This window comes from Corvus kubaryi, unplaced genomic scaffold, assembly GCF_017639235.1.
Source record: "Corvus kubaryi isolate FWS band 111438036 unplaced genomic scaffold, C.kubaryi_AGA036_p1.0 126, whole genome shotgun sequence".
Taxonomy (NCBI): Eukaryota; Metazoa; Chordata; class Aves; order Passeriformes; family Corvidae; genus Corvus; species Corvus kubaryi.
In genome coordinates this window covers 2,703,554-2,715,130 of record NW_024580661.1, presented here as the reverse complement: position 1 = coordinate 2,715,130, position 11,577 = coordinate 2,703,554, and the positions used below count along the sequence as shown (strand labels likewise).

Below are 11,577 nucleotides of genomic sequence, written 5' to 3'. Positions count from 1 at the left end.
AATGAGCAGAGAATCACGGACTCCAGAGAATCACAGAATCCTGGAATGCTTTGGGTTGGGAGGGATCTTCAAGCTCCTCTCATTCCAATCCCCCTGCTGCGGGCAGGGACACCCTCCACTAGACCGGGTTGCTCCAAGCCTGAAGGACCTGATGGTAGGACCACACTGGGAATAGGGAGTGCTCAAGGACAAGGCAAGCGAGGGGAGGGGCTGGAGGGAAGGGCCGGTCTTCCCTCTCGAGGTGCGCTCCCTGCCTTGCTTCCTGCGCTTTGCAGGCAGCTGGGAGCGAACCCCAGGGCACGGCTGGCAGGGGACGCTTGAGTGGTCCCAGCGCCACTTTATCAAGGATCGTGGGGGCAATGGCAAGCTGGTGGCACTTGCATGGGAGGGCGATGAAGACCGCGTAGCTTTGCCCCCAGGGTGTGTGGGAGCCGCTTTAAAGCCACGCTCACACAAAATGGTGCTTCCTGTGGAAACTTCGTAGATGTTGTGGTGGTGAGTGATGCTGCTGTAATCCCTCAAAAAGTGCTTTATTTTCCTCTTTCCTGCTTTACATCCTTTTAAATGTCTCCCGCAGACCTCTGGTGCTCACAGTGATGGTGGAACCACTACATCTTTTGGCATGAAGTCACTCAGTTCTTCCCCTTGTGTTTTTAATGGCCCCTCTTAAGAGGTTAAACCAAAACCCTACCAGGGCGTTCCTTAAAATCCAGCCAGACTGGATTCCTCTGGATCTTTGCAGTGCCTGCTTTTTCACGTGCTTTGAAAACCCTGCTTAGATTTTACCATGGAAAAAGCTCTTCCACCTGTATGTTGGATGCTTCCCTTTCACACGACACCACTGCAGCTCATCACACCTTCAGGTTTTTAGGCTGCAGCAGCCAAAATATTTGGCTGAGGAGGGATTTTTGGATTTATAAGGGATAGGAGAGACTTCAAGGCTTGCAACTGGTGTGGTTGTGGCTTTTCTTGCTGGGATGGCAGGTTGCATGGGGCTTGGAGCAACTTGGTGGAGGATGCCCTGCCTATGGCAGGGGCTGGAATGAGATGAGCTTTAAAGTCCCTTCCAACTCAAACCAGTCAGGGATTCTACAGTTCTGTGAGATGGGGCAGAGTAGGTGCTTGTTCCCATGGGAACTGAGATTACGGCAGTGTCTCTAAACACCTTCTTCACTGCTAATTTTCCTACAGCAAGTATTGCATCCCTTCAGTACTCACACTCTTGGCCAGGATGGAGTGGGTGGAACAGTTTTCTGGGAAAACTTCAGCTTTCTTTCCCATGGGTTTCTTTCCCAAAGGGTTTTATCCCAGCCCTGGAGCCTTGTTGGCTTGGCTCAGCCATTTCCCAGGTTCCCCCACCTGACTCACCAGCCCTGACCCTGAGCTTTTCCCCCCAGCTTTTCCTGCAGGGATCATCTCATGGCACAGCTGCCGTGGTTTTGCCCAGCTGTGTCCCATTGCAGCTTCCCAGCTTTCCCCCTGCATTCCTGATTGCTGGGCAGGTTATAACAGCAACCCTGCCAGCTGCTGCTCCTTGGATGCTCCAGACTGATTCCAGGGCACTCTGGCTCTCAGATAAGCATGTGGATGTCCCAGGAAAGCCTTGCAGTGATCCTGGTGTGATGTGTGTGTCCCAAGGCAGCTGCCAGCTCTGCAGTGGAGGTTTGGGATGTGCAGCTGCAGCTTTATGTGAGGTTTGCTGTTACCACAGATCAGTGCTGGGATTTTCACTGCTGCTTTGGTGAGTTATAAACTGGTTTATTATTATTATTATTATTATTATTATTATTATTATTATTATTTTGTGGAGTTTGGGGAGTCTCTGGGGCCCAGCAGTCAGGAAATACAATTCTTTGTATTGTAGGCTGCCTAGGAAGGAGAGAGCAGAGGCTGATGAGAGCTCTGTCCCAGCACTTTAGAGCTGCCTCTCCACTAAATTCCCGAGGAGAGCTGATCCTCGCCATTCCCTCGCTTTCGTGCACTCTTTCTCATGGTAGTTTTGTCTCTGCAGCCAGCTGGAATGGACAGGCAGATAATGTTTTATTTGGTGAGTGGTGTCCATGTGCTCTCCTGAGGGCTGTATGGGATATCCTGGTAACAGGGTGACTTGCTGGGAGAAGGAAAACGTGGGAAACTGCTTGTGCTGGCAAGCCTGGAGGCCAGGAGGGGAAGGCACTGCCACCCAAAGCCCAGGTCAGAAGGGTGAGGGGCTGCCAAGGGTCACCCTGGTCCATCGCAGAGGTCCCTCGACCTCGTGTGCCGCTTGAGGGACATCCCTGGGGGCCGGAGCGGAGGGGTTTGATCCCGACATCTCCATCAGCTCTGCCTGCAGCCGCTGGAGGTCACTGCTGATCTGCAGCTCCACACGGAGAGGCGGCAGGAGCCCTGCTCCACTTGCAAAATTCCTGGGAGATGGAGAGTGGCTGTCCTGGCGGATCTTCACCAGGAGGCACAGCTGGCACGCCAACCCTGCCTGATGGTCCCCTTCCCTTGCTCCTGGATGGAACGACTCTTTGGGAGGATGAGGGAGCTGGGAAAGGGGCTCATCCTGGAGAAGGAGGCTCAGGGGGAACCTTCTGGTTCACCACAACTCCCTGACAGGAGGGGTCAGGCCCTGCTCCCAGGGGACTAGGGACAGGATGGGAGGAAAGGGCTGCAAGCTGTGTGGAGGTTGGAAATAAGGACAAATTTATTCACGAAGAGGGCTGTCAAGTACTGGAACAGGCTGCTCAGGGCAGTGGTGGAATCACCATCCCTGCAAGGATAAAATGCATCCAGGTCTAGGTCCCTTTCTGCCCACTTAAAACTGAGGTGACTCCATTCCAGCTCCGTGGGCACAATGCCACCTCTACTGGGGATCTGGGGCTGAAAGGTCCCTTCTAGGAGGGTTTGGAGCTATTGCCAAGGAAATGGGTGACTTTACCAAAAGGCCCATGTCCCTTCATTGCCTTTGTTGCTGGAGCATCTAACCAGGACTGGGGAAAAAATCATTGGGAAGGGCTTGGGAAACTTCAGGATTCAGTGGCTCAGCAGGACAGCAAATCTTCCAGCAGCAAAGCAAACTGGTAAAATCCCTATTCAAATGTCCTCACCACTTCCAAGCGGTCTGGAAACACATTCCCAACTCCAATTCCAGCTACAGGACCTGGTCCCTCTGGCAGGACAAGCATCCTTTGGGACTAGAAGTTCAGCTGATTTGGGGTAAATCTCATCTGATTGACAAATCTGCCTTTGTTGATCTGTAGAGGAGGAGAAAGAGGAAAGGGAGTGATGGAAAAAGTCCCAAATGGCAGGTGGATCCCTCTTGGCTTTGTCTGAGGAGCAGACACTGAGACTGAGAGGTTTCAGGTCAAAATATTCCCTCACAAACCCCTGTCAGAACAGTGGCAGGATTGGGATTAAGGCTTGTGCAGATGTGTAGGGGAGATTATAGCAACTCATCAGGGTGTAAAACACAGCTGAAATCAGCCCAAATCCTGATTCTGAGACTGGGGGAATGGGGAATTACAGGATGCTCCTTTGAGATGGTGAAGCTGGGGAGCAAGTGGGAGCTGCTCTCCGCTCTGCAGAAAGTGATACAGGCTCCCTCCAGCCAGGGTCATGCTGGGATCCTCCTGTTCAGACCCTGCTCAGTCCCGAGGGCTATTACTGTCTGTATCCTTGAGGCCAGCTCCGAGCGACGCTGCCCTGGGATCAGCAGAGCCCTGGTGCGGGGGAAGCCCTGATTTTAAGCAGAGTCTTGGATGGCCTCAAATACATTTGCAGGAGTTGGCAGGAGAGGATAAGGCAGCCCCATGGGAGCCCTCTGGCAGGGCTGCTGTCAACCCTCGGGGTGCTCCGGGGGGTTTTAGGAGCAGAAGTAGCCCTCGCATTCCTGTTTTGCAGGGTATTTAGGGCACCCTAAATACAGACCTAGAGAGCAGGTTCTTGCTGAAAGTGCCTCTCCCTTCTTCCCATCCATGTGTCCAGAAAAGTTAAGAGTCAAACAGAGACAATATAAAAATACTTGGCATTTATTTCTGTACATAACCAAAGCGCTTGTAATTGGTGTCTCCAGATGGAAAACCAGACCATTTTCATCCGCTGAACCAGGAGACTCAGTGCTAACATTTCAGGCTCATAATTTTAAAAAATGTACTCCATGTCCCTCTTTTCTTTTCTAAAAAGCTTGTTTTATAACACACACAAAATAAGGGCTAAAAATACTTTCCAAGGCACATCATTATCAGGAAAGAATGGAGAAATGCTGCTTTTTCCTCGCGAGCCTCCCTCCAGTGCTGGAGGTGTTGGGTGGTGGGGGATGATAACAGTTCAGCTCAGGAGCAGAATGCAAAGCAGGAGGACAATATTTACCCAAAGCTAATTGTAATTCTCATAAATGGTCACCAAAAGAGCCCAAATATCAGCAGGAGAGGGAAGCTGCTGGATCCCTCTGTTGCTGGAATGCTGCCTTCCCACACGTAGGGTGGGGGCAAATCTTATCTCCAGTAAAAGAGCAGGGGAGCTGCTGCCCGGGAGATGAGAGGCCAGAGGCTTCTCCATTAATACATAAACTTTGGATGAACAGTTAAGACATGAGGCTGCAGGCAGAAGTCACCTCTGCTCATGCCCTTGTGGATTTTAATTACAAGGTGTTTTTAATGACATCAGATGATCCTTGCAGCCCTGCCTGTCCTGTAGACACTGGAGTGGGAAGGCACTGGCCATATCCCTGGCAAAAGAGTGTAAATTCCCCCAGGAATATGAGGCTGGTACCAAGCTGAGAGGGAGCTGAGTTGCCTTCGTGTGCAAAAGAATGTGAACACCTTCAATTAAGCCAGAAAGAACATGGAATAATTGGCATTTTGTTCTTGCTTCTCTGTTTTTCTCCCTGAGGATTATTCTGGAGTTGCATTAAAAAAATATTAAAAACCATCGCACCTCCTCCAGAAATCAGTTTTTTCCATATTCTTGGAAAATTTGGCAGCCAAAAAAGCTGTGCATTAAAAGAAGGTCATTTATTCCCTCCAGTGGGGACTTCCAGCTAGCTGCAAATGTATTCCCTCCTGACAGTTTTGATAAATGGGGAGAAAACATGGCATTTTGGGGTGCAGGCTTGCAGGAGGGTTTCTTGGGCTCTGAGAAACTCACTCACTTGCAAAATAAGGCAGTTTTTCACGAGGACATGCTTGGCTTCCAGCAAGGCCCTTCCCCATGAAAGGGAGGAGTCCAGGAGGGGGAAATCTCAGCCTTTTGGGGTGTGAGGGCAGATTTGGAGGCAAGGGGTGTGTCTGTCCTTCAGCAGTTCCTCCTGTGGTCCCTTCTGATGTCCTTATTGCAGCATTTTTCTAGTTGAAAGGTGGTTGTGGAGGAGAGTCCCTAAGTGCTCTGACTCCTTATTCTTTTTCTGCTGTCAGCAGGAGGTTGCAGACCTTGGAATTGGTTTGGTGCAAGGCAAATTCCCTCCCAGGCACGGTGCCATGCCGGCCTTTCCGAGAGGTGCTGCTCTGGCTCCCAGCAGACTGGGAAACTGTGAAGATTTCTCTGTGGGACAAGGTGACAGCAGGATGGTCAGAAGGCTGTGGTGGTGGTGGATCTCATCCTTCTCCTCCCAGACCAGCCCAGTCACCATCTCCTGATGGTCTATGGATGGTGCTCCCACCCGTGTCAGGAACTTGAGGTGCCCTTCTCTCATCCCTACCAATTCTGAGCCAGTAAGTGCAACCATTAATTCTCTCCTCTTCCCAAGGAACCCTCCTTTATCTCAAGCCCATAATGATGTTTCTGCAGGATCTGGTTGTACCCAGAGACTACCTGTACGGGACCTGTTCCTCTCTCAGCTGCAGGCACATGAGCACGGGGCTGCTGGAAAACCTCAGCATGGTGTTGAAGTGGATAGAGGTCTCCACCTCTGTCTGGCTCCTCAGGGTGGCTTGGAGGAAAGGGGAATCTAGTTCTGCCTGGAAATCCATAGTGAGGCTTCCCCTGGAAGAGAGAAGCACATGGGGTCTGGTCACTGAGCATTGGCCTGCGCTGGGCACCAAAAAACTCCAGAAACACCTTGATTGGAGATCTGGCCATGGAAAATGGGTGTTCCTAAGCACCAGGAAAGGCTGGACCCATCAGAAGAAGAGCAGGGGGCTGTGGAAATCCACCCTCATCCCCCGGGTATTCCCTTTCCCAGCAGCTTCCCACCCACTGACCTCGCATTGACGCTGGTTTTCAGTTCCTGCTCCCAAATGCTCACATCCATGTCAGCTGAAATATCCAGCCCCAGGCTGCCCTGGAGTTTGACAGTCACTTGGAGGCCAGACTGCAGAGGAATGACCTGGAAGATGGAAAAGGCAGAGCTTCCTGTGACCAGGCACTGCTCTTGGATGAGTGGCTGACACCGGCAGTGACTTGTGGCTGCTGGGAATGTCTGTCCCAACCCTGCAGCTGGGCCTGCATGGGAGCAACTGCAGCCACGGGTCTCCCATGGCAGAACAAGCCATCCCACTGCTTTACCAACCCCAAGACACATCTGGCAGTGCCACCTCGCTCTCAGATCTGTACCTGTGGTGCGTAACATTCACAGGCTCATTTTTCTGGATTCACTGAGATGTGGCATGGAGACAGGTCACTGCTTCCTCCCCATCCAGTACCTGGTGATGCTCCATCAGCAGGAGGTTCCCTTTGACCACACTGGTGGTCTCTCCGCTGCTCAGCAGCACCTTGGCCATTAGATCTGTGTAGCCCTGGAAGAAGATGATTGGCCGCAACTGGACATCAAAGAAGGTGGCCGACATCCCAGCCATGAGCTCTGGCTCCTCTTCCCCTTCCGAGAGGTTTTCTCCCATCATTGACTCCATCCCTTGTGTTTCAAAGGTGACCTGGAAGACAGAAGTGGAGGCACTCTTTGGAGCAGGACATCAGCGATGGAGTGACTTGGATGAGGCATCCAAATCGTCTCTGAGCACCCCGAGGTATCAGTGTTGCATCCTCTGCTTTTTGGGGGAGCAGGGGACTCCTTTCTCCACAGGAGGAGTGTCTGGTTCCATACTGGTGATTTGGGAATTTGCCTGTTTCTGATACAGGACATGCTGAATGTGGAGGTGAAGCACCACAAGGGGGTTAAGAGGGGACACAGGGACAGCAGTGGCACCACTGGGTCGGTGTTGTCACCACCCCCCCCCCCCCCCCCAGCCCCTCTCCTGCTGGCACCTGAGCTGCACGAAGCCGCTGGCCGTGGCTGAGCAGGGAGAAGTCGGAGACGCTCTTCCTCAGGAATCCACCCTCCAAAAACAGTAGATCCAGCCCGAAAGTGGAAATCAGGTCCTGGGTGACTGAAAGGCAGAGAGATGCCCATGAGCACCCCTGGGTGTCTGATGGAAGGGGGGTTGTTACAGGATGATCTTTAAGGTCCCTTCCAACCCAGACATATGGTACCATTCTGCATCTTCTCCTTCCCTTCTTGCAATACTCAAAGAATTTAGCATTGCAAGGTTGTTTTTTTTTTCTCCCTGACTTTTCCACCTTCACTGACCCTCTGTGAGGCCAGACTGAGGTAATTTGAAGAGGGACAGAAATGAGAGCTGAGGGAAGAAGAATTAAGCAGATATTTAGGAAGTGCTGCTTTTTGTACTCTCTGAAGTTGGATTCTTTCTTTTAAATTCAGTACAAGAATCCTCCTCTTTGAAGATCTTATTAAAAATACGAAAGGAACTGAGGAATGGAGTGAAATATCTTGACTTATCAGGGAAAGCACAGAAAATCCCACCAACAATCTACTGTTGGTTTCATCTCCAGCTGAAGTTCCTCTTTCAAATTAGCAGGATTTGGGAAAAGTATGCGTTAGAGAAGGGTGTGTTCATATCTCAGGTGGTGGCAGCCAGCTGATGCTGGAGGACATTCTCAGAAACCTCTCTGAGATTTTGGGCCATTCTATAGGCCTGAATCCTCTTCTGGAAGCTGCCTTTTCCTACCAACCCATCCTTTAACCCTCTGAGGGGACATGGGATCAGTGTCCTCTGTGCTGTCACCTGTCAGAGGTCCTGAGAAAGAAGAGGAGGTGCCGACTTTAGAGAAGAAATTGTAATTATTTATCCGCGGGTCTCCCATGATGTCTTTCATTATGTTCCTGGAAAAGAGAGGGAAAGGATGTGTCAGCACTGGGAGGAAGGAAAGGGAAAAGGTCAGTGGTCACTACAGAAGGAAATAAAATTTGCCAAAGTATTTCTCATGGTTGCTGGCTGCCCAGAGTAGTGTGAGCAAAAAATGAAAGCATCAGACATGGGCTACCCTGGAATTTCCCTTTCCTATGGCTTATTAGGATAAACCAGGCAGATATTTTTGTGCAGTTTTTACTTAGCCCTGCAAAATGTGAGTGCTTGGTTTGTTTTGTGCAGACAGGTAGATTAATGCAGGTACAAACTGTGCACTGCCTTGGGAGCCAGAGCTTCAGCCTCCAAGGACTCGGCCAAAACCACAAGCCTGGGTCCCACTGCCATGGGGCAGGATGACAAGGAATGTCAGGTTTTGCCCGGCTATATGGCATCGGCATCCCTTTTGTTACTCCAGGAATATCCAGGCAGCCCCCAGGAAGTGATGCTAGCACATTTTAAAGATACATTGGTCCAAAACCCACAGCTGGATTGTGGAGGAGGAGGAGAAAAAGGTGATATAGAGCAGAGGGAAAAATGCAGCCATCCCCTCCAGCCCCACCTTGCCAGGTGGTGGTGGTCACGCAGGCTGTTCTGGACTTTCAGCAGCAGGAACGTGGCCATCTCTGTCTCCATCTCGCTGGTGGCCAGCAAGATGTTGATGACATCCATGGGCAAGGGGTGGTTATCCAGGAGGATTTCTGCAGCGGCTAGGCGACAGGTTTTGTCATAACTCTTCCTCTTCTGGTGGAAAATCCTCCTCATCACTCGCTTCACCTGATGAGAAGGGATAATTAAAAGACTGCAAATGCACCCCAGCAGCTTGGCTTTGAGTGGGGAGGGGAGCACCAAGCCTCGGCAACTTCCTTTCCTACCTTGCTGGAGATGTGGGGAACAGGGAATCGCTGCAGGGCAGAGGTGGCCGCGGCAGTGACAGCAGTGGGACCGTCCTCGGCATGGCCCAGGAGAGTGGGGATGGTCTCGGGGAGCATCGCATTCCCCAGGGCCAGCAGGTAAATGACCACCTTGGGCTCCTCCTCGGCACCTCTGAGCCCCCTGAGGATGGTTTCCACCCCACGCTCCACCACCTGCTCGGGATTTGCAGAAGGAGGGGGGACAGGAGATATTCTGGGCACCCCTGGAACTGGGTCCCAAAAAGCCAAGTGTGAGGGATTGCAGAGAACCCACCTGCAGCCCACAGAGCTTCTGCTGGCACAGCTTGCCCACCAGAGAGCCCACAGCAACTACCCCTGTCTCCCAGGTCTCAGGCGACAGCTGCTTCTCATCCAGCTTGTCCTGGGCATCAAGAAAGGGGTAAAAGGAAGCAGGAAAAAAGAAATGAGGAGAAAAAAAGAGAAGGAGTATGCTTTACCTCTTATCTCAAAGTGTTTCTTAAGCAAGTAAGGAAAAACTAGTTCTTTCCTGCCTTGAAGGTGATGCCTTAGGTTTTAACTTTTATAGTTTTCAAATTCTGCACTGCTTAGTGTGTAACTCTGAAGTTAGCCTGTTAACTTCTGCTCTCTCGTGCCAGGCAGACATAACAAAGCCTCTCCAGACTTTGTCTCCAAGGGCACCCAGACTGTCCTAGGCTCAAAAAGGATAAACCAAAGAGCCTCTAAGTGGGGCAAGCGGAGGGGAACTTACACCATTAAACTGAAGCTTTAATTGGAGAATTAACCCTGATATGCAAATGAACCAAACCTATAAAAGTGTGAAGAACTCGTGCCCTGCCGTCCGTCTTGGGGTCCATCTGGGCAGTGGCCTCTGGCCCCCCAGGGGTACCTTTGAAGGCCTTTCAAATAAATACCTGCCTTATTCCCTTACTCCTGTCTAGTCTCTGTTTCTAGGAGGCCTCTTAAGGCATCAAAGGAGGCCATGCATGATTTAATTGGATAAAATGCTGTGGCTCTAAATTAAGATTTTATTATCTCTAATGCACTGATGTAAAACATTTTCTGCTGAATTCTTTTCCTCTGAGGAGCATCTACTCCCACCACCTATGTCCCGTTAAATGCACATAAAACAATCCCATGAGCAGGAAAATCAATTTCTGCAGAAACATTTTCCTTTTTCCATGGTGTTTTCCTTTTTCCCTTTTCCCATCCCAGATGCAGGACCCTCTGGGAAGAGAGAGAGATGTCCACACTTACTAAGATGAGATGGAGAAGCTCTCCAGAAGGCCGGGGAGAGAAAGCTGCTGTGTAGAGAAACTTCTCCACAAGGGACTTGGGCTCCTTGCTGAAATCCAGGAAGTCTGAGAGCGCTGCCAAGGAAGCCACTGACTGTGTGGCCACCGCTGCCTCCACGAGGAAGGGGCTGGAGCAGGAAGAGGGAACTCATCAGTGGCATGGCCCACAAAAAACATGCAGTGCTTGGACAGGACGGGTATTAGGAAAGCGAGAGAACACTGTCACTAGTCAGGATGGCTGCCTGGACCAGGGATGGTGCCTGGAGCAGCACCAAATGATCCTGGTTGTCTTGTCCAGTGCTCAGAATTTTGAAGAGATGATTCCAGGGATTCTCACCGCATCTCCTCAGGTGCTCTCCTCAGCAGCTGCAGGACATCCCTCTTCTTGGCGCTGCGCAGCATCTGGATGAACCTCTGGAACTGCCAGGCTGTCGCCACCCTCGAGGTGTCTATTTTGACTCTCTGTCTGTCAAAAGCCTTCAGGAAGGCTCTCAGCTGCAAAGGTGAGGTTTGTTAGGTGGGATTTAGCCTCTTTTCCCCTGTTACCACAGGATACATTTTACACCAAAGCAGCAGTAACCAGCCCCTCCAAAAGCACCACTGGGGTTTAACTCCAAATCCTACAAGCGCCCAGCTTGGGGGAGAGCCCCTGGTGAGTTTTGGGGGTTGGTAGCATCACTGACCGATGGGCAGTGGGTGCAGACTCTCCTGAAGGGCAGGCTGGTCATGACCAGGGGCTGGGGCCGTGCATCTGTGCCAGCCAGCACATCCTCAAGGCTTTGTCCAGACACTTCTGCTGGCCCAGGCATTGCAGGAGACACCAGCTGGAGCTGCTGCCTGTGAAGGGAGAAACAGTCAATAGAAAGTTTTGTGATTTACATCCCCTGTGCTCATGGTTGGGATCATCGCTCACCTTGAACTGATTTTGATGCCAGAGCGGGATCTCAGGGCTGGAGCCACCACATGGCTTTCCTCTGCCAGGACCGACTGGAGGAGGTTGCCTTTCACCACATACTGGCTTGTGCTGGAGGGCTGCCACTCAACTCCAAAAATCTTGGGAAAGGAAAGGCAAGGAGAAAAAAAATGCAACCTTTTTCTCCCTTCCCCTTTCCCCAGGAGACTTCTCTTTCCATTAGCAGAAAAAGAACTTTCCAGTCCACAAAGTCACCTACTTCACTTGCAAAATGTAGGAAAGGAAAATCCAGAAGAGCCCACCTTCTTCCCAGATGTGGGAGAAGGCAACACCAGGTGAGGACGATGGCAAGGGGA

The 11,577-nt window shown here is 51.2% G+C and overlaps 1 protein-coding gene across 3 annotated transcripts in view; it reads right to left on the bottom strand.

The window, feature by feature from the left end:
- Window positions 1–3,997: 3,997 nt before the first annotated feature.
- The window catches only part of LOC121661778 (microsomal triglyceride transfer protein-like), a 34,041-nt gene continuing 26,461 nt past the window's right edge, over window positions 3,998–11,577 (bottom strand). For all 3 annotated transcript variants that reach the window (XM_042022299.1, XM_042022315.1, XM_042022309.1), the window contains 13 exons: window positions 11,222–11,361; window positions 10,992–11,145; window positions 10,646–10,803; window positions 10,271–10,436; window positions 9,309–9,416; window positions 8,996–9,208; window positions 8,683–8,897; window positions 8,001–8,098; window positions 7,183–7,304; window positions 6,624–6,851; window positions 6,183–6,307; window positions 5,794–5,964; window positions 3,998–5,523 (listed from right to left, as the gene is read on the bottom strand). In XM_042022299.1, coding sequence (XP_041878233.1) covers window positions 5,376–5,523; window positions 5,794–5,964; window positions 6,183–6,307; window positions 6,624–6,851; window positions 7,183–7,304; window positions 8,001–8,098; window positions 8,683–8,897; window positions 8,996–9,208; window positions 9,309–9,416; window positions 10,271–10,436; window positions 10,646–10,803; window positions 10,992–11,145; window positions 11,222–11,361 — 2,046 coding nt within the window. In that variant the 3' untranslated portion in view covers window positions 3,998–5,375. The remainder of the gene's footprint in view (window positions 5,524–5,793; window positions 5,965–6,182; window positions 6,308–6,623; window positions 6,852–7,182; window positions 7,305–8,000; window positions 8,099–8,682; window positions 8,898–8,995; window positions 9,209–9,308; window positions 9,417–10,270; window positions 10,437–10,645; window positions 10,804–10,991; window positions 11,146–11,221; window positions 11,362–11,577) is intronic.